Raw genomic sequence first — 26,129 nt, forward strand, 5'->3', positions numbered from 1 at the left:
ATATTTAAAAAAGAAAGAAGCAGTATGCAGTCACAGAGGACTATGTGTGGCTGGTTAGGGAAGGCAACAGGTGCCTGGGCCCCTCAAAGCCCCTTTGGAGATTTTGTGTGTGTGTGTGTGGGGGGGGATCCCCAAACCGCTGTCATTGCTGGAGACATATAGCACATTGCTCAGATTATAGCCACTTGTCCAGAGGTATGTGAAGGGAAAGGCAGACAGGCACCAGTAATAAAAGTTGAGTGTACTGCCCACAAAAGGAGGGACCCCAAAAGCTGGCCCCAGGGGAGACTGAGTTCCAGCCTGCAGCCTGGCATCCAGCCCTCAAAGCACATGGCCTTGCCTCTCTGAGTCCACGTTGGGGGTTTGCGTTAGGTGGCACGGTGTTGTGGTCCCCAGGGAAGTTTTCGGTAAGGTGAGGACACTTTTGTGGTTTGAAAGCTCACCAAGGCAGCTGGCAAGGGGGAGGGATGGGCTGTTCAACACATTCCTGAACACCCTTGATGACAGTTGACTGGCCCTGGGGGCAGCTTACTGTTTTGGGGTAACTTTGCCTGCTGAGCCAAAGTTCCACCTTTCTGCATGCATGTACTTGCCCAGGTGTGATCAGTAGGGCTGGCCAGAACCTTTCCCCCCCCCCCCCACCCCCCCCACCCCGGCCCTGGCCAAAGCAGCAGGGGATGAAGTGGGGAACCATAAAGGGGTTGTAAACCGGCTATCAAGAGAGAAATCTGGCTCTGGCTCACAGTTGTATTTGTTTGGCAGGTAGAGTTAACTCGATTGCAATTCTTTAAGGTGAGACACAGTCTTTCCTGTGAGTTTACAGGCTCCAGTATTCCCTAATGTATCAAAGCAACCTGCTTCATTCATGCTATTGATCGGGCTCTTGAAATCTTTTGAGTGTTCGACCCCAGTTGTTGAGGAGTATTTAGGACTGAGGATGCTTGGGACCTTGTGGATGCCAAAGGACCTCTGGAGTGTGTGACCCCTGGCGGCAGCTACACGGTGGTCACGCTAAGGGGAGGGAAATGGAGTGGAAAAGATGCAGCTGCAATAAACAAGATTAATATGAAACAAGATGAATATGTAACAAAAAATGTAAAAAGAGAAAAAAATCCAGCTGCCTCTCAGATGCCTCCTCTGCCCACGCCCCACCCCCAATCACAAGGTCTAGAGGCGCTGGTGAGTGGCCAAAGTCCCTTTAATATCCCTGAATTGCGTTACAAGTAATACTGCTGGAGGTGAGGAAGGGAGGGGGGTCTGGGGTGTGAGATGGGGGAGGAGGAGGGAGGGGGAGCGCCAAGCGCTCATACAAAATATGGCCAAAAGGCTTAGCATGCATGGAAAATTATTGCTGTCAGAAGTTCCTATTTACAGGGTCAACACCCTCCGTAATTGCTTCTGCGACCCCTCTCCCTCCCCCCATCCCTGCTGCCTCCCTTCCCAGGTGGGCCTGGAGCTGAGAAGCCCTCCCTAGAGAAGGGCCCCTGCTCCAGGGGCCCCTCCAGTCTCCACCCTCCTCTGTGGCTGGGAGGAAAGAGGGAGGGGTCGGAGAGTCCAGGACTCCTGCCCCCAGAACTGGGCGCCTAGTGATGGGGCAGAGGCGTGTGCTTAAAGCAGGGGGGGGCCAGGGCCCGTGAGCGTGGAGGTGTGTGCTTCGGTCCTCGCCCGGGCATGCGAAAGCGCGGCGGGGGAGGTAGTGGCGGCCCCCTCTGCCCGGGAGAGTTGCATAGACGTGGCCGGGAGGGAGCGCTCCTCCCGGGAGCGGAGCAGGCCGGAGGCCCCAGCGGGGTCCGGGGCTCAGTCGGTCCCTGGAACCTGGGGTCCCTTGAGAAGAGGAATAAATAGGAAACAAATCGAGGAGGCTCCTCTCTCCGGTCTCCCTGGAGTGGGAGTGGAAGGCTCAGGAGAGTGGGGACCTGCCCCATGACTGGATCTCCTGATACCCCTCACCGCCCCCCCCCCCCCCTTGAGGGTAAGCAGGCTATCCCTCTCATTCTTGTGCCCCCTTCCCAGAGTTCAGGCTCTGAGGAGGGTGAGGCTTCTCCGTCACTCCCCAAGAGGGGGTGTGAGTGGGGGGTGGGGTGGGAAACAGCTTTCTATGGCCGTTGCTGTCTCTCTCCTTGCCTGGCTCCCTGACCTCCCAGTCCAGCTGGGGAAGCCAGACCATCCCTGGGTGAGGCCAAGAGATTAAATATAACAATAAATAGATAAATAAATAAATACACAAATAAATAACTGGAGAGGCCCAGCCAGACAGGGGGAAGGGCACTTGTGAGGTGCCCCAGACTCCCCCCAACAAATAAGGAGGGGTACCTGTAGTCCTGGGGGTGGGGGGAAAGTGCTCAGAGAATCTGGGGAGCGGGCAGCTGGAGACTGGAAGCCCAGGGAGGGGCTGTCCTGGGGTGAGAGGAGGACTACATTAATGGGGCAGGGCCTGAACTGCCCCTCAAGTCTGCCCCTGGTCAGGTGAACACAAAAAGATGAGAACTGCGGGGAGGAGGAGGGGGTCTGGAGAGAGTAGGGGGTGGGAGCGGTTGAGAAGGCCCTAGGACCGAAGAGGGTGGGAGATATATGTGAGCATGGTACAGGGGGCTGTGAATGGCTGGACCTAAGGCCAGGGTATGGAGGGGATCAGGGACAGACCGGGGACTCCAGGAGGGGTGAGGATTGGATCCCTAGATGGGCACACATACAGCGAGACCCGGCAGAGGCCAGAAGGACGGTCTGGGGTTGGAATGTGGTCTGGGAGCTGCAGGGCCTGCGTACCGGTGTGGATGAGGAAACCACAACAGACGTGAGAGTCAAAGGTAGGTTTGGGCCTTAGATTGGGGTTCCAATAGAGGAACGATAGGAGAGACTCAGCTGAGAAGTGGGAAGAGAAGTCTGAAAGAGGGGAGAGGTGCAGGATCTGGGCGGAAGGAAATCTGGGGCCCGGGAGAGGTGCGGACCTGGTGCCTGAGTTGGGAGCAGGGGGTCAAGGTCCGAGTCTCAGGGGGCGGAAAGGACGTTGCGGTCGGTCGGGTGCGCTGGGGTAGCCAGTGCCAGAGGTGAGCGGTGGTTCTCGGGGCGGGAGAGAAAAGTTCCGGGCTGGGAGGGGTTCCCCACGAGGGGGGAGGGGTGGGCAGGGAAACGCTGTTGGGGCGCGGAGAGGATGGAGGTGGAGGTGGGGGGCCCCGAGGGCGGCGGCGGCGGGCGGCTCAGCTGGCGGGGCCGGCGGGCGGCGGCGGGGGCGGCTCGGCCCCCTTGACGCAGGCGGCCTCGCAGTGCTTGTGGAGGTAGGACTTGAGCGCGAAGCTCTTGTCGCACTGGCGGCAGCGGTAGTGCTTGAAGGCCGAGTGCGTCTGCATGTGCGCGCGCAGGTTGGAGCGGTCGGCGAAGGCCTTGCCGCAGTGCGCGCAGCCGAACGGCTTCTCGCCCGTGTGCGAGCGCATGTGGCCCTGCAGCAGCCAGGGCCGCGAGAAGGCCTTGCCGCACACGCCGCACTTGTGGCGCAGGTTGTGCGTGAGCACGTGCATGGCCAGGGCGGGCATGGACACGTACGCCTTGCCGCACGTCGGGCACTTGCGCGCCAGCTGGCTGTCCAGGCTGCGGTGCGTCTGCTTGTGGCGGCTCAGGTTCGACGACGTGGCGTACGTCTTGCCGCACTCGGCGCACGCGTGCCGGTGCCCGCCGCCCGCCGGCGCCCCCGCGCGCCCCGCGCGCCCCCCGGCGCTCCCGGCGTCCCCCGCGCCGCCCGCGTCCCCGCCGCCCGCGCCGCGCCGCCGCCGCGAGCGCCCGTCCGAGATGAAGAAGGCGTCCATGGAGTAGCTGTCGGTCACGGCCGCCTCCCCGCGGAAGTAGCGCGCCGACAGGCTGGACTGCGGGCTCTCGGGGTCGCTGTACTCCTCCGGCGCCGCCGGCGGGTAGGCGGGCTCGGCCGGCGCCAGCTCCAGGCCGGGCTTCTGGTCCGCATCGTAGCTGCTGGGCGGCAGGCAGTGCGGGGCGTAACCTGCAGGGGCGGGAAGGGAGCGGGGACGTAGGTGAGGCGCCGCAGGGGGCAGGTCACGCTCCCGGCGCTCTCCAGCGCGGCGTCCCGGAGCTCGCTCTTGGGAAATGTTGGCGCTCCTAACGAAGACGGCGGTCGCTGTCCTGCGCCTCCGCCCTGCCTGTGTTCACATCTTCCCGCTATGGGCCACCGATGAAACAACCCCTGCGCCACCCTCTTGGAGCATGGCGCCCCCACGGTTCCACGGGCTGTGTGTTCGCTAGCTTCTTAAGTGCTCACAACCACGCACTGAAGGTCTTACTGTTTTTCACACCCACTTTACAGACAGAGACGTAGAGTCTAAACTCCCAGCTAGTAAGTGATAGAGCCAAGATTCAGACCTTAGCAGGTTGACGCCAAAGGCCATGCTGCCTTTATTCTAACAGCATTCTGCCATTCCAGTGCTGTAACTTCTTTGAATCTGTTTCCTCATCTACAAAATGGAGCTTATAATTGGGCTCTCCCTCCCAGGGTCTTTGGAAGGGCAGAGTTAAGTGATGAAAAGAAGCACGTATTAAGCATGCACCGGGCCCTGCTTCAGTGCTTTATGCATGTTAACTCATTCAGTCCTTACAGGCCCTACAAAGTGGTGCCGTTATCATCCCCAATTTGTGTGTAAGGAAATACAGAGAAAGGGAGAGAAGGAGTACCCAGTAATTACTATATAAATGTTAGCTATTATAATTATGCTTTTTATTTGCTTGAATAAGTGTCCTCACTGAAGGTTATTTAATTGTCTGCCTACCCCACCAGGCTGTGAGCTTCCAAGGGCTGGATTTGTGTGCCCAGCATGTGCCTGGCTTAAAAAAAACAGGTGTGCAATGAGTAGATGTTGCATAAATGAATTACAGCCCTGTTAGACCCATCTCCTGGGGCTGCTAGAGGATTTGAGAGGTCAAGTGTGTGGCATGTACTAGGTGCTTCAGGAATGGGACTTCCTTGTACTTGCTCCTGAGCCTGTTTTGCTCCCAGCTCCACTAAGAAGCATTCTGGAGTCTCCCTGTGAGAATTCACCTCCCCCCCTTCTTCCCTCCTCTTTGGAGTTGGACCAGAAATCCTATCTACCTTGGGTTTGTGTGATTGGTGGGTAGGCAGGCCGAGGCTCGCCCAGGGGATTCCACAGAGGCTTCCCAAGTGCAGGGGCCACCATGATTTGTCTCTCCTTCCCAGGGCCTAGCGTGGTCCTGGGACCCTCCTCAGACCTGGGGTCCGGGCTCTCAGGGGAATTTCTGGCAGACATGCACAACACTTACCGACCTGGCACCAAATTACAAAGTGTTTCCATTGTCTTTGGATTCCAGGAGAACAAGGAAAAGTCAGGCCCCTTTCTGAGGCTTCAAGCTGGGGAGTGGCACAGCAGGAGATCTGACCTTCCTTCTGACCTTGAGACCCGTTCTCCCCACTCTCCAGCCTCCCCCACTCAAGAAAACAGGCGGAATAGGACTTTGTAAGCAGGGAACTGGATTCACAGCTTTTCCTTACTTGAAACAGCCTGCCTGCCTCTGTACCTCTTCCTCTCATCTGGAATTTGGGATGGTCACAGAGTAAAGTCTGTGCAGAGTGTCCCCCAGCCCTGAAGGCGAGGGCATGCCCTTTTTTTTCTTTCCCTTCAGCTGCTGGCACAAGACAATCTGTACACAGAGTGACTGGGGACTGTGGGGGTGGATGACTCAGTAGGGAGGGGCTCGGGTTGCAGAGAAGGCAGTGGGGCTGGCAGTTTTTTAATGGGGGAAGGAGAGTTGCCCCACCTCCCAGCACCCCATTCCTCCCCTCCTGTCTGCCTTTGGTCTGGAGGCACTCCCCCCCCCCTCCCCACTCCAGGAATCAGGCCCCAAAACATTCAGGGAGTATTGTTTCAGACTGAGTTAAATACCTGCCTGGTACTCCCAGACCCCCTGTCCCTGGTACTTCTATTGTAACTCCTGAGATAGTGCAAATATTTATTTAGCGCTTACTGCATGCCAGGCTTTGTGCTGGGCGCTTCACTCCCATCACCTGACCAAATCATCACAAAAACACTTTCACTACAGATAAAGAAACTGAAGTATGGAGTGGTAATGGTGCTTGCTCAGGGGTGGAGCAAGGATTGGAACACTCTGCCCTGCTCCCTTGCTTTCCACACACCCAGAGGTCCCGGAGGAAGTGGCTACCTCCCATCCCCAGGGCCCCAGCTAGCCAGCGCTCCATAAGCATTTGTGAAATGGGTGATAAGTGGCAATGGAGATTTGCGGGGCCAGCCTCACTCCCCAGCCCAGCGTGATCAGCTGTAGGCCATTCTGCCTACCTGGTCTTCGGACAGCTTGACTCCTGGCACAGATTCTGGGTGACCTTGAGCAAGTCATGTACCTTTCTGTGCCTCAGGGGATAGATAGTATAGGACCCATGTGTCAGGGGATCACTGATCATGTGACCAGCGCGTGTCCTGTTACTGAATAAGGACGGCATACTGGTTAAGAGCATAACCTTGGTGCCCCACTGCCTGGATTGAGTTCTGACTTGACTCTTCCCAGCTGTGTGACCTTGGACAAACTGCTTGCCCTCTCTGTGCCGCTGTTTCCCCAGCCATAAAACGGGGGATAATGGAAGCATGCAGACAGTTGCGGTAGGGAGTCCGCAAGTAAAGAAACCGTATGTGAAAAGTGAACAAATACTAATGAACATCCTAGAGAACTTAAATGTGTCAGGTGCCATTTTGAGGGCTTTATATACATGAATGCATTCCATCCTCTTGACTCCAAGGTTGGTATCATCTTACAGACCAGGAAATTTAGACACAAGATGGTTAAGCAACGTGCCCGGCTAGTAACTTAGGGCCAGGATCCCAACCCAGGATCCCAACCCAACAATCTCCCCACATGGGTTTCTGTGCTGTGGTTTTGTTGGCATCTGCTAAGACACATCTTGATGCTCTTCTCTGGGCCTCTGTTGCTTCAGGACGTGTAATTTCTACTTCAGGTTTTGGTGAGAAAACTTTTGGTGGGTGGCAGGGGTTCAGTGACCCAGGCCAAGTCCTCACGGACTCCCTGCCTGTGGTGCCCTCTGGTGGCAGCCTATAGCACTGCAGCAACTTACTCCTGTCGCTGGGGGGCTCTTTACATAGAAATAGGGGCGCCTCAAACAAAGGCTGCTCTTCAGCCTAGAGACGGATGCAGAATTGCCTTCAGGACAGGCATTGCAGACCAGACCTGATTCCCAGCAGCTGTGAAGCTCCATGTGCGTTGTGTGGGTGGGGGCGGGGTAGAGTTGTGGGCTAGAAGAGAGTTTTCGTGGTCATATCGGGAGGAGGTGGTTCTAACTTGCTTTGTGACCTTGGCCAGGTTACTTAACCTCTCTGGACTTGGTCTGTACGGAAGAAGGTCGACTGGGATGCTTTAAAGACCCGTTCTGCATCGTGGCTCTTTCTGAATTAGATCCTCAGGCCCTTTTCCTGTCCCTCCAGCATACCCCCAAGCTCCCTCAATTCCACCTCACTCTCCTCAGAGCCACCCTAGACCTCTCCTTGTCTATGTGACCTTGGCAAGTTATGTAACCGTTTTTGTGCCACGTATGTATAAGGGAGCTTGTAATAGCACTGAATGAATTAATGCATATAAAGTGCTTAGTACAATGCTTGGCACACAATAGACTCCCCAGCTGCTATTATTATTATCATTATTATCCCTACATTTCCTGGTGATATCCTTCTAATCTAGCAAGAGGAGAACGAGACACACATGGGAGTCTCAGGCTGCTATATGATCTTGGGCAAACCACCTCACCTCTCTGGGCCTCAACACTGGAGAATCCTTTAGGACGCTAAATTGTGTTCTAACTCTGTGCATGGAACCCCGATGGGTTTTCAGTGCTTTCCTCTGTTCCACAGGTGACCATAGATGGCTGAGCTACTTGTCCCCCATCTGACAGAGTGACAGAGTGGGTCACGATAGAGGCAGGAATGGCCAGGGACCCAGGGAGAAGAGACGTGGCTCTCATCCTGGTTCTTTTACTCATATCCTAGCTGTGTGCTCTTGGGCAAGTCACACAGCCTCTCTGGGCTCGCATCCCCCATTGGAGGGATCGGGACTAGAGCCACCCCTGCCACCTGGGGGAAGGCTCAGAAACACTTTGGAGACAGCATACACATGTCACCTGCGAACGACTCTTGGCCTTCTCTGCCTAAGAGTCTCGATACTTTAGATCGAAGGTCCAGAATCTGTTAAAAATTAAAAATCTGGTAGCCAAAGGAATGGTGGGAAGGGAATTTTATGAAGATGAAGGTGCTAGGTGCTCTACAGACACGGTCTCACCCAGCCGTCTGGCCCCTTGGGGTGAGGGGAGGCATTTCTGGTAAGTACCATTAACAGTATCACTGCTTTCATTGAACCTCCCCTGGGTGCCAGGCACAGTGCTAAGCCCAGAGGCCCAGAGAGGGGAGAGGATTTGCCCAAGGTCGCTGGAAGAGCAGCTGGGCTTGTAACCCTCCGAGGCCTGTGTTTTTTTCCAGAACACCCTAGCTGGACGGAGACTGCTGGGGTAGGAAGTTTTCAACTGGTGGGGGGGAAAGGAGCAATGGGTTTCTTTTCTAGGTAACACCCCCCACTTGGCCCGTGTCTGATAGGATGGTGGGGTGTTGGGGGTGGAGAGAAGCTATTTGAGAAACTGTTCCAGCCCCTTGTAAGTTTTTGCAAATAAAACAAACAGAAGTAATGATTGACTCTTGTTAAGCACTTACTCTGTACAAGGCACCCTGCTCAGTGCTCTGTGCACATTACTTCCTCTCTAAGGGAACGTGATAGTCACTTCCTCCAGGGCCGTATAGAAGCTGAGGCCCAGAGAGAGGCCTTGACCCACCTCAGGTCACAAAGCAAGTTCACACCAGAGTTAGGCCAGCCTCCTGCCTCTCAGTCCTTGACTCCCTTTCCCAGTCTCTCCCAGATTCCCAGGGTCCCAACCTTCCTCCAGGGAATTTCCAGCCCCAGTCCCACTGCCCTGCCTTGAGATGGGCAGAAAAAGAGAGGGGCCTGGTAGTGGGCCAGCTTTCCAGGTGGCCCACTTTCCTGAGGAGGGCCCAGCCCTGCTTGGTGGTGGGAGCTGGAGGGGCTGCTGCACGGGTATATTTAGAGCTGCTTCTTGCTGTGCCAGGGCCTCGGGCCTCGAGAATCAGCTCCAGCCAGCTGAGCAGAAAGCCAGGTCTGTCAGCAGCAAAGCGGGATAAAAATAGTTTCTCCTGTCTGCTCACAGAGCTGGGCAAAGGGGCTGGTGCCTCCCCCTCCCCTTATTATAGCATCTTTGTTAGCTGTTCCCTGGGCACCAGACCAGAAATGACACCCACATCCTCCAAGGGCCTAGCAGCTGGTACACCTGCCCACTGGGGAGGGTCCCTGGGAGTCCAGATGAGCAGGGGACAGAGTGAAGTCTGGCCCAGCATGACCACGGCTGTAGGGTGTGGGGCTGACGCCTACTGACCCAGGCCCAGGGAGTGCCTGGAGGATTCCAGGGTCCCTCCCTACCTTCCCCCCACTCAAGAAATCCCACATATTCTGTTTCCTCCTGACTGTGACCCAATTCCTGTGGCCCGTGGGGAGGTCCACAGCTCTGCAGGAATCAATAGGAAAGATTTTTCAAGGGGTTGTGGAGCTAGGAGTGGGTGGCTAAGGGTCTTGAATTGCCTAGCACTGACTGGTCTGCTCCCTTGGGGGAGTCTCCGGAAGGCCCTTGCACCATGCATGCAGGCGCTCCACGCCTCCTGCTTTCTGCCCTCCCCTCCTTCTGTTCCAGAAGGGTACAGTCAGAGGGCCCATTCCAACCTCCCTTCTTACCCAAAGGCTGGCAGCCGGACACCGCAGCTGGGAGGGAGGCCAGGAACTCTGGGGGTCTCATCTCTCTCAGCAAGGGTCTCATCCTGCCTCTCAGAGGGCCTCTAGGCTATGGAGGGTCCCTAGAACATGTAGATGAAGCACTCACCGGGGAGGTGCGACAGGGTCCACCATTTGTGCCCCATGACCTCATGCAAGTCACGGGTCTCCCTGGCCTCGTTTGCCTTTGTAGGTTGGAGCTAACCCTCCCCTGTGCTCACTGCCCTTTGCCCACAGTGTGTGTGGGGGGAGTTGGGGTGTGGGGAGTTTGGGGGATGATATAAATTTCTGTGCTGACATGGGGACTTGATGTATTCTTCTGCTGTCTCTCAGGAACCACAAACAGACGGCTTGAAAAATAGATGCTCAGCTCTGTCCCCTCATGTCACCCTTGTGATCCCAGGCTTAGAGGGGACTGTGGACCCCAGATTCCATATCCCACATGGGCCCTGTTATTCCATACTCCCACTGACTAATTCTTAGAAAAATCAGATTTCTGGGTCCCTACAAGGTCAGAGCTGAAAGAGATCAAGTTCAACTGCTTGAGTTCATGAGAAGGAAACTAAGGCTGGGGTTGGGGGAGACCAGTCCAAGACCACAGAAAAAGCTAATGGTGAGTCTAAGACATCAACCTGGCAAGCCTTCAGAATGGACCTGGACATGACCTTGAACTAGAAATTCGATCTGGATCGTAATCCTGGACCCTGAACATTGACCTGGACCTGATCTCGGACATTGAAACTTGAACTTGGACATGAATTTGTTCTGAATCTTGGACTGGACTAGCCCAGGACATTGACCTTGGACCTTGTCCTAGACTTAAGGTTGGACCTGGATGTTGGGCCTGGATCTCAGATCTGGACCTGGACTTTGAACCTGGACCTCTGACACGTCTCTAACCTGGATCTTGGGCCTAGATCAAGACTGAGATACCAGGGGAAGTGGTAGTTAAGAGCCAGATGGGCCTGCTGTGTGTCCTTGGGCACCTCCCCAGCCGTCTCTGGGCTCCCTCTGCCAAGGAATTGGGGCAGCCCTTTTGCATCCCTGCTCCCCAGATGGCCTTTCTGAGGTGTGGGGTGGATGTGTTGGGGACTTTCAGCCGGGCTTCCAGGCCTGGCCTGAAGCGACTCCCTGGCGCCATCAGAGGGAGTGAGAGGAAGTGGGCGCTGGTGTAATGTGGTCAACTAGATAAGCCCATGGGCAAGAGTAGGAGTGCTTCTTCAGCCTGCTGGAGAGGCTTAATGTAGCTGTGGAGGGCAGACAACTGTGTTATTGGATTGGCATTGATCCCTCATCTGCCTGGGTCAGATGCACTCTGAAGCAGTACAGGGGCAGGACCAGGGTGCGGGGGGGGGGGGGGGGCAGAGGAGGGAGGACAGGGAGCCCAGCTGGAGTTCAGAGTTGGGGTGTGAGGGTGTGATGGAGGTAGGCAGTGAATATGGGCTGAGATCCACGGAGACTACAGCCACGCAGATAGATGAGCAGCAGCCTGCTCTGGGATGGCTGAGAGTTCCCCCAGCATCTCCCCAGGATGCGAAGGGGTGGGCTTGGTGGAGTTGGAGGGCGAGGTTCTGAGAGGGTCAGGAGGATGTGAGTTGGCATCTCACAAGACGGAATCTGTGTTCAGAATCACTCAGGGGAGAGGAGGGGAAGGGGAGGCTGCACTGAGGCAGAAAACAGTGGAGGAGCAAGAGGAGAAGGAGGGGGAGAAATGAGGCATTGTATTGGACAGGATGGTGGAATTAAATCTGGTCTGCCTTCTTTGGGGAGCTCTGCAGAAAGGCCTAGAGATTTTTCCATTTGGGAAGCTTCCCCTTCCCTATTTAGGGGCTCTTTGGGCTGGGGCGAGGCCTGGAGCCCTGATGCACCTGCACCTTTTGCCCAGCCTGTAGAGGCTGAAAAGGGAGGGAGTAGAGCATTGCTTGTGTGTGTGTGTGTGTGTGTGTGTGTGTGTGTGTGTGTGTGTGTAGGAGGAGTCCTCCAGGAATCCTCAGCACTCCCAGGCATTCCCTGAGCTGGGAGTACACCTCTTTAATTTGGGGCCCTGAATCTTCATCACTTAGGAGCCAGTGGTTCTCCTGACCTCCACATTCACAGGCCCCCCTCCCCGCACCCCTTCCCAGCTTCCCCTCCCACCAGCCTCATCCTGACCCTGTAGCGGCTGCTGCAGGAATGGCTTGTAAGAGGATCTTTCTAATAACTGGAACTATCTCCAGCCCCAGGCCCTTCCCCCCTTCCCCCCTTCCCCCTCCCTTCTCCTCCCTCCCTCCTTTCCTCCCTCCATCTCCTCACCTCCCCCCCCTCCTCTCTTTCTCCTTGTTTACCCAGCACACTTACACACGCTGGGAGAGAAAAACGTCGGCTCAGCAATTTTTCACACTTCCCTCAAACGCTCAGCAAGGTTATTTCCGGCAGAGTGGAGACAACGGGCCACTAGGAGCCGGTAGGCTCTCTGAGGACCCCCAGCACCCTACCCACCCGTGGGATGAGGGAGCCTTCACTGCCCAGTCTAGCCACACCCCAGGGATAGGAGAGGCCCCTGACAACAGGATGAGGCAGACCTTGTGTTTCCTGGCCATACCCAGGCTTGAAGGGTCACCCCCTGATCTCCGGCACTAACCCTGGACCGCAGATACCGCCAAGAGCGGCTAAGCCAGGGTGCCTGTCCTCACTGTGGGGCAGCCTGCAGAGAATGAAGCCAAGAAATACCTGGTCTCAGAAACTCCACCACCCTCAGCCAGGCATTGGATGGCAAACAGAATCCTACAGAAACCCCGACAATGGCCCCCTGCATTCTGTTAGACCCTCATCCAGGCATCTCCAGAGCCTCCCATTCCACACTTGACCTTCACAAAAGCTGAGTTTGTCAAAGTTGGAAGGATACTCAGTTCAGCCATCCAAACTCTTTCCCTGCTGGGGAGGCAGAGGACCACAGAAGGGAAGACACTTGCCCAAGGTCACATAGCGAGTCAGAGACCTAGAGCCCAAGTCGCTCAGGGTTCTAGGCCAGGGATCAGACTATCAGGACAGCCGGAGGATTCTCTGGAGGCCAGGGAGCTGGTCTACAACCTTCTGGGGAAAGGGCAAAAGACAAGGAAGTTCTGGGGTGCCAAACCTGGTGGAATCCCTGTGGGAACACCCCTGCTGATAGCTTTGCCCCAACTTTTGCTCTGACCCACCGTTCACTCAGGGGCTCCTTTCAAAGCTTTTTTGGCCTGAATTCAAAGCAAGGCACTCCTGCCTCCCTCCTGAGGAATAGTTTGCAGTTTAGACTGTGCATGAGAAATTCTCTAGGCTTCTCTGGGTTTCCTCAACTGGCCTGGGGACAGGACCACAGAAGCCTCAGGGGGTGGGAGCCCAGGATTTTGTGCCAGTCCCCCAAGGGATCCACATCCCAGTCTTGCAGGCATTTCTACCCAGATCCTAGCACACACACGCCCCAGCCCTGGCATGGTCCCAGGTCCACCCTCTGTCCTGCCAGCACTCAGACAAGCCCAGCCATATCCCTGGGCCTCTGTCCTCGAACCCAAGAGGCCCTGGGGTCAAGAAAAGAGGACAGTAGAATGAGAGACATATGGGCGAAGAAAATGGGGGTTGGTTCTCTTGGGGATCTGGAGGAGGCCAGGGGCTGAGGGGCTGCAGCTGTATCCCTGATCACTCCCTAATTTCTTTGACCTTGATGAGGTCACAGAGCCTTTTGCCCAGCGCCCTCTTGCTACCTGGCTTGACAGAGTGATGGAATGTGGGTGAAGTGCTTGGCAATCCCCAAGGTGAAACTCCCACCCTCCCTGGCTCCTGCCTTCACCACCTCAGCCCACCCCCCATTCTCAGCCCTTTCTTCTCTTCTTTTTCTCTCCTCCCCTCTTCTTCCTCATCTCCCCCTCCCCACACACCCCAAAGCCAATGCCACATGTGATGTCAGATTTACTGCCAAAGGGATGCCTCTTCTCCAGACACCTGCCCTGGTGTGGGCCATCAGAGGAGAACCCTTTTGTGATCCCCTTGATGGGGGATGGGATCTACGGAAGCAGTCTCAGATTCTTCTCTACATCCTTCAGAGATCACCCCCTTCTGAGCCTGAATGACCTCTCTTGTCCCTCAAACCCTTGTCCCTGCGGGAACTTGCTCTGAGAAGAGATGGAGTGTGTTGGGGGTGGGGACTTACAAGGAACAGCAGGGCTGGCTCTGGAGGGGGTTGAGAAGCTGGAGTGGGGAGGGAGTGCAGCCCAGGGGACCAGGAGCCACTTTGGGGGAACCCCTCCTAGAAATCCCCTCTTCCTTGCAGTCCCCAGGACAGGCCCAGCCTTTGGCAGGCATGTGGCTGAGGGTAACAAAAGAGTTGCTGAGAGAGGGGACCTGAGAACACTTGTCTGGCATCGCCAGGGGGAGCAGGCTTGAAGGGAAGGAGGGAGCCCCCAGCTACACCCAAGGAGCCAACCCTGTCTCCCCAGGGACTGGTAGTGCAGGCCCGCTTATCTTCTCCACCAGGGCAGTACACTCAGACATCCAGCCTCCTTCCCTCCACTGGGGAGAGGGGACCCACAGACTGCCTTGTGCATTAGCCCCCCAGCATTAGCCCTTCGTGGGTGCTCTCTCTCTCTCTCTCTCTCTCTCTCCATTCTCTCACCACCCCTCACTCCAGCCCCGTTTAGGGCCACAACTTTCTAAGTCCGGGCTGGCGCGTGGCTGTGGGATGGATCGACCCTGCGACTTTCCCTTTGTAGGGACCTAGCCCCTGCCCCGCCCGCCCGGCCCTCGGGAAGCCCAGGAGGCGCACACAGCCAGGGAAATCTCTACCCGGGGTTCCCTGCCGCGCGCACCCCTCCTCGTGGCCCGAGTTGGGGAGGGCCCGAACTCCCCTCCCTCTTTCCCTCCCCCCCGCCACCCCCCCCCCCCCCCCCCGCCGGGTCCTACTCACCGTTGTCCCCGGGCGGCCCCCGGGCGCCAGGCAGCACGTAGGCGGTCTCCAAGGGGTGGTAGGTGGGGGCCGGCACCCCGCTGCACTGGAAGCCGTCCCCTTTGATCTTCTTTACCAGGAAGGAGCGCGGCATGGTGCGACTGGCGGGGGGCTCGGCGGGGGCACTTGCGTGGGGCCCCGGTGGGGGGAGGCGGCCAGCCGGGCGCGATTGGCTGTCGGCGCGGGGTTTCAGCACTGGACAGCTCCCAGCGGGCGGGCGGGCGGGCGGCAGCGCGGAGCCGGCACCGGTGGCGGCGGCCCCGGCTCTGGCTCGGGCTCCCGCTCGGGCTTGGCGGCGGCGGCGCGCAGACAGGCGATCGCTGGAGCTGTGCTCAGCACTCCGGCTGCCTGCCGGCTTTATATGGGACGCAGGCTGGAGGAGATCAGGTGGTCCCCTAGCAATGGAACTGTTCAGCGCTCTAATCCATCAAATGTCCCCCAGGACAATCGCTCCGCACACGTTCCCCTGAACCGGCAGCGGTGGGGGCAGGCCAGGCGCAGGGAGCAGCGGGCAGGCAGGAGGGGAGAAAGTGAGGGCGAGAAAGGCGCAGAGATACAGAGAGACGGAGAAAGAGGAGGGGGGGGGGTGGAGGGAGAGAGAGAGGAGAGAGGAGATACACAGAGAAAGACAGAGACATACACTGAAAGAGGTAGAAATAGAGACCGAGATAAGGACAAAAAGACACAAGAGAGAAACAGAGAAAGAAGGAAAACAGACATGGAAAGAAGTAGCAACACACGCTCACACACCCATGGGAGAAAAAAAGAGATCCAGACACACAAAAAGAAAGCCCCCCCAGGGATGCAAAGAAAGGGAAAGAAAAGTGTAAGATAGAGGGAGAAGCCGAGGGGAGAGGACAGAGAGTGGTCCGAGCAGTCGGGGTTCAGGCACATGGGGACACAGGGAAGGGGATGCAAAGAAAAGAGTGTGAGCTCGCCAGCCGCGACCCTCCTGCCTCCAGTCCTCTCCCTCTCCCCCAATTCAGAAGTGGCCAGTGTGGACACTCAGCTTTAACTAGAGGAAGTCGGCACCCCCACCCCAGCTTGGCCTCCCACTGAAGCCCCTGTTGGGTTTGGGGTTCAACTTTCTTCTCCCAGAACTGGTGGGGGCAGCAAGTCCCCCATGCCGATGCGGCCCCTCTCAGCCGGTCCTGTTCCGGTGCCTAGCTCAGGCAGGCGCTGCAAGAGGAAGTGAAAATCGTCCAGTAATTAATTTCCCTGCTGCCGGGGGGTGGTGGTTTTGACACATCCGAGGCTGTGTCTTTCCCTGAAGCGGGGAGCAGACAATAGAGACACGTGGACTGGGAAGGGAGAGGGGGGAAGGGAGGGGGAGCGGGGCTCCCGCTGGAACTCTTTGCAGGTCAGCTCCTTTGTCTCCAGGAGGATCTGAGCAGACCCCCCCCCCCCCCCCCCCCACCATCCTGCCAAAACCTAGGGGGAGCCTCTATATCTTGGAGGATCGAGGAGCAGGAGAACTCAAACCCCTGCCCAGAGACTTGCTTGGCAAAGTGCCATGGTGGTGGGCTGGCCTCAGCAAGTATGGGATGGCCAGTGCACAAGAGTCCCAGAATTGGACTCCAGGAATGTCAGGATCTCATTGGTCAACAGCATTCTGTTTATGGGATGCCAGGCTGACGGAGTGGGGATGTGCTTTTGGCACTGGGTCATTCGATACCAGTTGGGAGACTAAGACCCAGAGAGAGTATGGAGGTGCCTGAGGTCCCACAGTGAGTCAGCAGAAATTTCCAGAGACCCTTGTGTGGCCTTTGGGCACCACCGAGTGAGGGGCTTCCACTAGTCTTTGAGGTGTGATGTGGAACCTTGGAATAAAACATGGACCCTTGAGCTTGCCAAGGCCCTGCACGATCTGGGGGAGTGGTGCCCATCTTCCCAGCCGTATTGCCTCATATTTCCCCCCTGGGACTTTTTTCAAATCTCAGTCACTGAGGGTTGAGATGATCATATCCCTTGACACATGGCATACCCCTGTGTTCCCTACACCAGCCATACAAGCAACTTCTAGTTCTTTAGGTTTGGTGCCCGGTGGCTTATCTCTTGGCCTCCACAGTGTTTCCTCCTTTAGATTGTCCTTCCCTCCACTTCATCCTAGCACGCCCCTACTTGTCCTCAGGACTTAGCTGAGGGATCACTTCCTCTAGGGAAAGTAAGTATCCCTGACTTCCTGTATTGTAGACTAGGTCAGCTAGCCCATTAGCCCCTGAGCTTCATGGGGACAGGGACTCTGTCCCATGTGTGGCTCAGCATACTCTTACAGGGTGCAGTGGGGGCACCCCAGCTATCTTACTTGCTAGCTGTGGAATGGTGGGCAAGTTATTCAACTGCTCTGTGCCTCACTTTCCCCCTTTATAAAATGGGAATAGTAATTGCTGTTAGCTCAGGGGCTTGGGAGCATTACAAGAGTTGCTATATGTAAAAGGCTTGGAATGGTGCCTCGCCTATTCTAGGTACTCAATACATGTGGCTTTTATATGCACAGTTGTACCTGGAGCACCCACGTGTTTGTGGGGTTCTGTGGAGTAAGTGGTGGCAATCCTAGTCCCTGCTATCTTGGAGGTGACATTCAAGGGGCAGTGGATGGACACTGAAGAAGGAAACACTGATGTCAACAGTATCCTTTCAAATAGTTGCTCAGTGCTGTGAGGGACATAAAACTTGATGAGGTGATGAGTAAGGGTCTCCCGGAAGAGGGGACATCTGAGTGGAGACTTGAGTGATGAGATAGAGCTGGCTGTGGGCGGAGCCAAGGAGAGGGTGCTCCAGGCAGAGGCTCCACAAGTTCAAAGGCTCTGAGACAGGAGTGAGCTGGGGCCACGGAGGAGTGTGTTGATGGTTATTTGTGGTGGGTCCAAATTTTTGAGTTTGTGCTGGGCTCTGGGATCTCCGTCTTCTATGGGTGCTTAGTCCAGTGGGATGTGTAAGACAAGTGGGTGCCCATGAGCTCACCTCTGCCTGCTTGGTGGTTCCCCCGTTCTGATCTCCTACAAAGAGACAATGAAACTGAACCCAGAGAGCTTCCCAAGACATTGAACATTCATGATGGCTTAGGGACAGAGCTGGAACTGGGCTCTCTCTCGTCAGGTCTTCTCACTGGGCAGGATGGAGAGGTAATCCACCCCAGAAGTGACATAGTCAAGGTCCTGTAGAGCACTAGTAGGTTGAGTGTAAGATCCCAGGTCTCTGGGCACCTGGGTGGTTCAGTTGCCTGGCATTTTTCTAACTCTTGATCTTGGCTCAAGTCATGATCTCATGGTTCAGCTCATGAGTTCGAGCCCCTGTGTTGGCCTCTGCACTGACAGCACAGAGCCTTCCTGGAATTCTCTCTCTCTCCTCTCTCTCTCTCTGCTCCACCCCCCCCCACCCTGCTCATGCTCACTCTTCTCAGAATAAATAAACTTTAAAAAAAAAAAAAAAAGAAAAGAAGAAAAAAAAGAAGAAACCTTCAGCCCAGAAAGTGAGGTTCAAAAATACCTACAGTGTTAGGGGCGCCTGGGTGGCTCAGTCAGTGAAACATCCAACTTTGGCTCAGGTCACGATCTCACGGTTCATGGGTTGGAGCCCCGCATTGGGTTCTGTGCTGACAGCTCAGAGCCTGGAGCCTGCTTCAGATTCTGTGTCTCCCTCTCTCTCTGCCCTTCCCTTGCTCATGCTCTGTCTTCTCTCTCTCAAAAATAAATAAACATTAAGAAAAAACAAACAAACAACCCTACAGTGTGGGGAGGCCTTAAGCATGGAGGAAATACACAATGGCTGGCACAGTTTCATCACTAGGACACTGAGAAGGCCCTTCTGTCCCTTAAACCTCTCCTAACATTGGCTTCCTAGTTCCAGAAAGTCTGCTATGAGAAACTCATTTCTCCAAGTCACCATCAAATAAGTAAAGAGCTTTAACCTTAGGGATGTCTGCTGCAGCATCTGAGACTGGAATAAAAGCCCGAAACTGGGGGAAACGGGGAGGGGGCTATGAAGAAGCCACCTGCTTGATGGAATGTTCTGTAGTCATTAAAAATCATCGTACAAGGGAAAAAGCTCACGGAATCCTGTTAAATGAAGGATCAGCATCCCGAAATCTCTCCTAGCATGTTCACAACTATGAACCAAAATAACAATAAACGTGGAAACTGAACGGATGATGGGTCTATGGGTTTGCCCCTCCCCCCTTCTTTCCCTGTTTTCTGAAAAAGACCATAAAATGTTTCAATTCAACAGGCATTGATCTTGGACACTTGGTAACTACTCCCTTACTTCTAAAGAGAAGAACTGATACATTTTGTAAAACATGTCAGGATATTCATTCTTCTGACTTTTGGGAACATAGCGCTGCTGGTGGCAACTTTCCCCAGCGACAATAATAATTATTGTTCTATCAACGGCAGCAGCACTGAGCAGCTCTGTGTGCCTGGCACTGTTCTAAACACTTACCCTCCACAGAAGCTGGCCTTGCCAGGGGCTTTAGTGAGAGGGATTCAGAGTCCGCCTGTTTTCGGTTCAAATCCGAGTTCCGCCATTTCCCAGCCACGTGGCTCTCTGTGCCTCCGTTTCCTCATCTGTAAAGTGGGGGCGTTAACAGGGCCTGCCTCACAAGGTTGCAGTCATGATTAAGTGACAATGTACCTGTGAAGTGTTTGGAGAAGTGCCTGGCACACAGTGACCTGCCTTGATAATTGTTGACCGATTTAACTTCCATGGCTTCCCTCATCTCAGCCTCACCATGACCTCGTGGCCGAAGACTCTGTTGTGCCTCATCTGTAGAACCCACGTGACATGATGGGTTCCAGACCACAAGGTTACTGTGTGCAGGAACCGGGGAGGGTCCCGGATCCGTGTGGCCCACAGCCTGCCTCCCCAGGAGCCTTGATACAACAGGTCTCGCTAGTGGGGGCTGCCGTCTCAACCCTCTCTGCTCTATTCAGTCTGCCCTGGTATCCTCCAGATTTCAACCTTGCTCTGCCCGTCCGGGAGGAGGCTGGCTACTGGTGTCTGGGTGTGGATCTCAGTGCTGTGTAACCCAGGTGGCCGGCAGAACTGCCCCGTGCCTCGCTCTGCACTTCTGTGGAGGGGACGAGGCATCATATTTGCAGGGTTCACCGCCTGTGGTTAGGAAGGAGCAGTGCCCCGGGAGTCAGGAGCTCAATTCTAGTCCCGGCTCTGCCCCCTTTGCTCCTCCTTCTGGGCTCCAGCTTTCTCGTCTGTCAAATGGGCATGGGAGAAGATGGTCCCTGAGCTGCTGTCCAGGGCCGATAATGGAATTCTGTATGAATTCCAAGGAGGAGAGTGGCCGCAAATGCATCCACTCCACGCTGATGGGGCTCTTTTTCTGGTAAGCTTCACTTACGCTGCCCTGTTTCTCCAGTGTGTTTTATCCAGGCCCTCCTCCTCTGGGCCAAAGGGAAGAAGATAGGAGAAGGATGAAGCTCTGTACCTCAAGGCTCACAGAGGCGACTTGCCTGAGGGCACACAGTGGGCTCTCTGGAATTTGCTAAGCCCCATGTTCTCTACTGGCCCACTTTGGTTTTCTGGGAAGCAGATGTGAAAACCAAGGCCAGAAATTTATGGGAGATAACACTGTGGGGGGGAAGGACGGGTGCCTTCAGCCAGGGTGCAGGTGTGGTACCTGTGAAGGGAGAGGTGGGACAAAGGAAGAGCGGGGAACAGGAGCCTCAGGCAGTGGTGCGGGTCCAACGAAGCGTGACCAGCCCACAGGGCATTCCAGCACAGGGATTGCCCCATGCTGGACAGAATGGCTGGCCCTCGTTCCTTGCTGTGCCCTGTCACCAGAGGGGGCTGTACTGGGGGAGGAGTGCGGCCTCAGCTCAAACACTGTGGCAGATTGAGAGGGTGCTGCAGCTGGAGGCTCGGTGACTGCAGCCCAGACGAGGGCCCAGTGGCAGGCACCTTACCGCGGCTGCGCGTGTTTTTCTTGATTCATTTAATAAACACTTACGGCTCTGGGCCACGTGCCAGGTACTGATCTGCACGCTTTCCAAACATTACCTTAGTTCCTCCTCACACTTGCCTTTTCAGGCCCGACGGTATTGTTCGCCCTATTTTCCGGAGGAGGAAACTGAGCCCGGAGGGGTTAAGTAACTTGTCCAAGGTCTCACAGCCAGTAGGCGGTGAGCCATGGGTCCAACCTGGACAGCCTGCCCCAGGGGTTGTGCTCTGACCACTTTGCCACACTGCCTCCTCTCCAGCGGCAAAGGGCCTGGCAGCCTTCCATTTGCATTCCTCATTGGCTCAGGAACTCAGAGCCTCAGCAGACTCCAGGAAGGGGCCACCTGGAGGGGTCAGGAGTGTGGCGGGGTCCTAGACCCTCTTGAAGCTTCTACCGTATTCCCTCAATGCCTCCCACCTCGAGGCCTTTGCAGCCCTGTTCCTGCTGCCTAGAGCACTCTTCCCTCCCTCCGTACTATTTACCCTTTCTCTTATCGCCACCCTCCTGCTTGACCCCAGGATCTAGCCCAGGACAGAGATATGTGGTGGGAGGAGTGTGTTTCAGAGTCTCAGATGATGACAATGCTAGCTGATATTTATTGAGCACTTATTATGTGCTGGGAGTCAAAAGCAACCCTTTGTGTGGTTTGACCATCAAAACAGCCTGCCAAGAGGCACCGGGGTGGCGCAGTTGGTTAAATGTCTGACTCTTGATCTTGGCTCAGGTCATGATCTCACAGTTCGTGAGTTCAAGCCCCATGTTGGGCTCTGTGCTGACAGTGTGGAGCCTGCTTGGGATTCTGTCTCTCCTTCTTTCTGCCCCTCTCCTGCTTGCACTCTCTCTCTCAATAAATAAATAAACTTTAGGAAAAAAAAAAAACCACCAAGCGGAGCCTACTGAGAGCCCCATTTTACAGATGAGGAAACCAAGGCTCAGAGAGGCAAGATGACGTGCTCAAGGAGGCCTAGCTAGGTGTCAGGATTCAAACCCGGCTGATCTGGCTGCAGATCCCTGATTTTAAACCACAGAGTCCTCCTTCTAAGAGGGCCAAAGGTGCTAATGCTGGGGGAGGTAGGGGAGGGCCCTCCAAAGGAGTTCTCCTTCCTCCTCCCCCTGCCAGGGCTGAATGCGCCTCAAATGAGAGCCCAGATCTGTTCTATTTACTGCCACACCCCATGACCTACAGAGGGCTGGGCAAATAATGAGTGCTCAGTGCTATATCTCTTGAATGAAAGAATAAATTGTTGAGTGAAAAAACCTCCTTGTGACCCCATTCACCTTAGTCCTCTTTGGCCTGGGTTTGGGTTGATTTGTCAGCTCTCAAGATTTGCTTCTGCCTCTGGGGACGATTGAGTCCCTATCCTGACCATCATAGACCTTGACATTCCACCATTAAAGTGTCTTGCCTTCAAAGTTGGAGATGTTCTTGAATATGCTAACTCTGTGCCTGACAAGGTCACACCTTAATTAGCTCCCTGAAACCTCTAGAAAGGCCTGGTTGCCTGAATCAGAGCACCAGGCTCCCTGCAAGGTCAGGGGACTTGAGACAAACCCCCAGCACGCATTGGGGGGAGGGGGGGGGAGGGGCGTGGAGTGGCTAATAGACTCTTACACCAGAGCCCCCCATTCAAGCAGGTGAGATGGCTCAGAGTTTGGGCCTGGGTCACCCCGGGCCAAGTTTAAATCCCAGCTTCGTTTCTTCAAGCTGTGTTACTTTGGGCAAGTCACTTTGCCTCTCTGTGCCTCTATTTCACCTGTGTAAACGGAGGCCAACGATGGCACCTATTAAATAGGGTTGTATGAGGCCTGGAGCATGGCTGGGAGCTCTACTTGAATAGCCTTTGGGATATCAGCATGATCCCCTCAGCACCCCCCCCCCCCCCCATTTAACAGCTGGGAAAACTGAGGCATGGGACGGGAAGTTCTGGAACTTCTAGGCTCCTGCCTGCCAGATCAAGGCTGCCTCCCTCTCTTCCCCAGCAGCCGATCCCACAACCATCCAGGGCAGATGCTGAGGTTGCTGTTGGAGCTGCTGAGTTGGCATTTCCAGGCTTCCAGGGCTCCTGGCATAGAGGAATCGACCACTGTCAGCACCCCCCAGTTTTGCCTTCCTGCTCTCTGCCTCTGCTCATACACCAGCTGGGACCCATCAGCTTCTGGAGAAAGCCAGGAGGTGGCCCAGGTGTACAGAGGCAAGGGACTTGCAATATTGACCCATGCCTGACCCCAGACTTAATGGGGGGGGGACAGCCTCCCAAGGCGTCAGAACACCCATGTGCCCCCAGTGCACACCTTCCCAGCCTCTCCTCTGTCTCACCCAGCGGAGGAAGGGCTGGGAAGCAGAGGGGTTAAAAGCATGGGATGGCCTAGGTTCGAACCCCGCCTCCACTGCGTACTGGCAAGTTATCTACCTTGACCCTACCTGCCTTCTCTGTACCTCAGTTTCTTCGGCTGCCAAATGGGGATATTGATACTACTGGGACTTACCTCACAGAGCAGGTGGGAGATGAACGAGGTGTTTAGGATGCCTGTTTGCACACAGTTGGTGCTGGTAATGTTAGCCATTGTTAATTCCAAGTCCACTGTCTGCCAGTTGACCTCTAGGACGTTTCAGCCCCCAGGAGCATCTCCTCTCTGACTCCCGTGGCTCTAACCGTCAAGGTCCCGCAGGGAAATCCTGCCAGCCTGGTACACAGTAGAGGCCTGCTTAAAAGGCCTGCTTGGCTGTGATACTGCGTGAACTTATGGAACCCTCACAACCACTTTTGGAGGGACTCCGTTTGTTTATACACATTTTATAAAGGAGGACACTGGGCACAGAGAGGTTAAGAAATTGCCCAACGGCGAACAGCTACTAAGTCTGCCGAGGTTTACTGAGCGCCTACTGTGTGCCCGGCACTGTACGAAGGGCTGGGGACATAGCAGTGAACAAGACAGACCCGCTTTCATGCCGCTCACACCCCACTGGGCTGACAGAGAATAGACAAGTGGCAGCTTCCTGCCTACAAAATGCTGAGAAGGTAAGTGACCTGGGGCAAAGATAAGTGGGGTGAGGGCTGTTTAAGGTGGGGTGGCCAAGGAAGACCTCTCTGAGGAGCCGACTTTCATGTAGGGTCCAGAACGCAGGTGGTGCTTGCTTGGGCCACAGGGCATCTGTCTAGCATTGCTGTGACAGCTTCGGTCTGGAATCCTACAGATCCCAGGACCGGTGGCATCTACAGCTCAGTGGCCTAGTTCAGCTTCAAAGCGGGTAATGACTTGCTCCTATTCCACCTCTGTGGAACAGTTAAAAGGATGGGGTAAGGGACTTAGCTCCTGCAAGCACCACTATCCTCATCTGTGAAATGGGTATCTCTCTCCAGAGAGCTGAGATGATTAACGCACGTAATCCAGAGAAAGTCCTGAGCACAGAGCTGGGCACAGCAGAAGCACCTGATCCCTGGGGGGCTGGAGTGGACAGGTGACCTTCCTTGTAGCCACCCAGCACCTTCCATCACCCTTGACTCATGAGTCCCCTCTTTTCACTAGAGGAGTCCCTACTGGACGTCCCTGCTTCCTCTGCAGCCACAGCAGTCACGTGTCCCAGGCTAGCCACTTGCCATTCTGGCTGGAGTGTGGCAGCCTTTACATTGAGTGTCCGAAAGCAGCAGGGACAAAGGTCTGAGTGTCAACATCTGGGATTGGAGTCAGCAGTGTGAGCTCTGGCCTCAGGGCCTCCCCGGTGTCAGCAGTGACGTCTCCCTAGGACTAGGGATTCTGCCCGGTCTGGGGCTTTTTTTTTTTTTTTTTTTTTTTTTTGTTCCCTCCTTGACATGAAGCCTTCAGTCCTGGTTTCTGACCGTCTTGGAGATTCTTCAAGCATGTTTGCTGCCATGGATCCTGGATGATTCAGCAGCCCCTCGATTGTCTGAAAAAACTAATGTTTTTCTCAGGTTGGGTGGAATCCTACAGACTCTATCCTTCCGGCCCAGGATGGCCCCAAGGGCACATGCAGGCACTCAGTTCCTGGCGCTGTCCTCGCTCTAAAGGCAGGGGTCTTGGGTTGTTCACATTTGTGTCCCCGGCTCCACAGCGTGGCTCAGCAAAAAGTCTCAGTACACGTTCATGACATGAACAAATATGTCCACGACGTGACCCAGCCCGGACTGTCCATCCCTGTCATGAGCTCAGATCAAGCCCCCTCCCTGTGTTGTTGCTAAACGTCCTGTTACCTCCCCCTTCCCTCTCCATCTTCTAATGTTTATTTATTTTTGAGAGAGAGAGAGAGAGAGAGAGACAGAGCGCGAGCAGGGTGAGGGGCAGAGAATCGGAAGGAGGCTCCAGGCTCTGAGCTGTCAGCACAGAGCCCGCTGCGGGGCTCGAACTCATGAGCTGTGAGATCATGACCCGAGAGCTGAAGTCGGAGGCTTCACCGACTGAGCCACCCAGGGGCCCCTTCCCCCCCTCCCCCATCTCCTGCTCACAAGAGCACCACACCTTTCCTGCCCCCCAGGAGTGACCAATTGATTGCAGCTCAAGAGCCCACTTTGATTGGTTGGTAGCAGTCGCTTGGAGCCTGGGGTTGCAGGAGATTCTGGGACTGAGCTTGGGTTTAGTGGAAAAGACTGCTAAAATTGATTAAGGATGTCTGCCAAGATACGGGAAGGGAAGTGCTAGCATGCTCCTGATGCACTTGTCACTTGCTGTCAAAGGCACTCCACAGAAAGAGTTCAGGTCCGTCATTGACTTGGAGAGGAAAAGTATTATGCCTTTAATTCCACTAGCCTTTATCGGAAATTTCTTAATCCTTCAGTGATGAATGCAGGCAACAGACCACAGTGATATTGGTGGGACCAGTGACTTTGTCACTAATAGAAACCATACATATTTTCTTATCACCTTACAGCTGTTCCAGATATCTTGAAATATCATTTACACTCATCAGGACTGGGAAATTACAATGGTGATTTTCTAGACCCTGCGTTATAATGCATAGTAAATAAATACATATATTACTATAATGCAGACTTGTTTTTAATATTTTGATAACTCTTTGAGTGTAATTGGTTTCTTTTGTAATACTACGCATTTTATTTTCTTAATTAATTTATTTTATTAATTTGAAGACATAATTCTGCGAAAGGGTCCACAGGATTTACCAGGTATCAAAGGATTCCATGAACTCTGGCCTCTCAGGTTTTGGGAACTCCCTCCCAGCTACCTTTCCAAGTTCCCTTCCTTATCCTGGATCCGGGAAGGAAGCAGGAGGGTGAGGTGAAGTCCTCCAGGCAAGAGAAGCCTACCACACAGCCAGCTCCTGTGCCAGCCTCCCTGGGGTAATGTGGGAGGTGGTGAATCAGCAGAAGCCTTTAAGTTGATGGA

At 55.0% G+C, this 26,129-nt stretch overlaps 2 protein-coding genes across 3 annotated transcripts in view; one reads left to right on the forward strand and one right to left on the reverse strand.

Annotated features, from left to right (window-relative positions):
• Window positions 1-26,129, forward strand: part of FAM110A (family with sequence similarity 110 member A) — a 134,421-nt gene that overhangs the window by 8,477 nt on the left and 99,815 nt on the right. The gene's annotated exons all lie outside the window — the stretch shown is intronic.
• On the reverse strand, window positions 1,181-15,996 carry SCRT2 (scratch family transcriptional repressor 2). Its single transcript, XM_053890370.1, has 2 exons — window positions 14,777-15,996; window positions 1,181-3,988 (listed from the first exon to the last, which is right to left on the reverse strand). The coding sequence occupies exons 1-2, from the start codon at window positions 14,907-14,909 to the stop codon at window positions 3,198-3,200; spliced, it is 924 nt and encodes a 307-aa protein (XP_053746345.1). The 5' UTR covers window positions 14,910-15,996; the 3' UTR covers window positions 1,181-3,197.

Source organism: Panthera pardus, unplaced genomic scaffold (assembly GCF_024362965.1).
Source record: "Panthera pardus isolate Hobbes unplaced genomic scaffold, ASM2436296v1 HiC_scaffold_25, whole genome shotgun sequence".
Classification (NCBI taxonomy): Eukaryota; Metazoa; Chordata; class Mammalia; order Carnivora; family Felidae; genus Panthera; species Panthera pardus.

Bases quoted from the DNA above. Each gene is read 5' to 3' on its own strand.
- SCRT2 (XM_053890370.1), bottom strand. From the start codon at position 14,909: ATGCCGCGCTCCTTCCTGGTAAAGAAGATCAAAGGGGACGGCTTCCAG. The intron at 3,989-14,776 runs GTGAGTAGGACC...CCGCCCCTGCAG, and splicing joins GGGGCCGCCCGGGGACAACG to GTTACGCCCCGCACTGCCTG.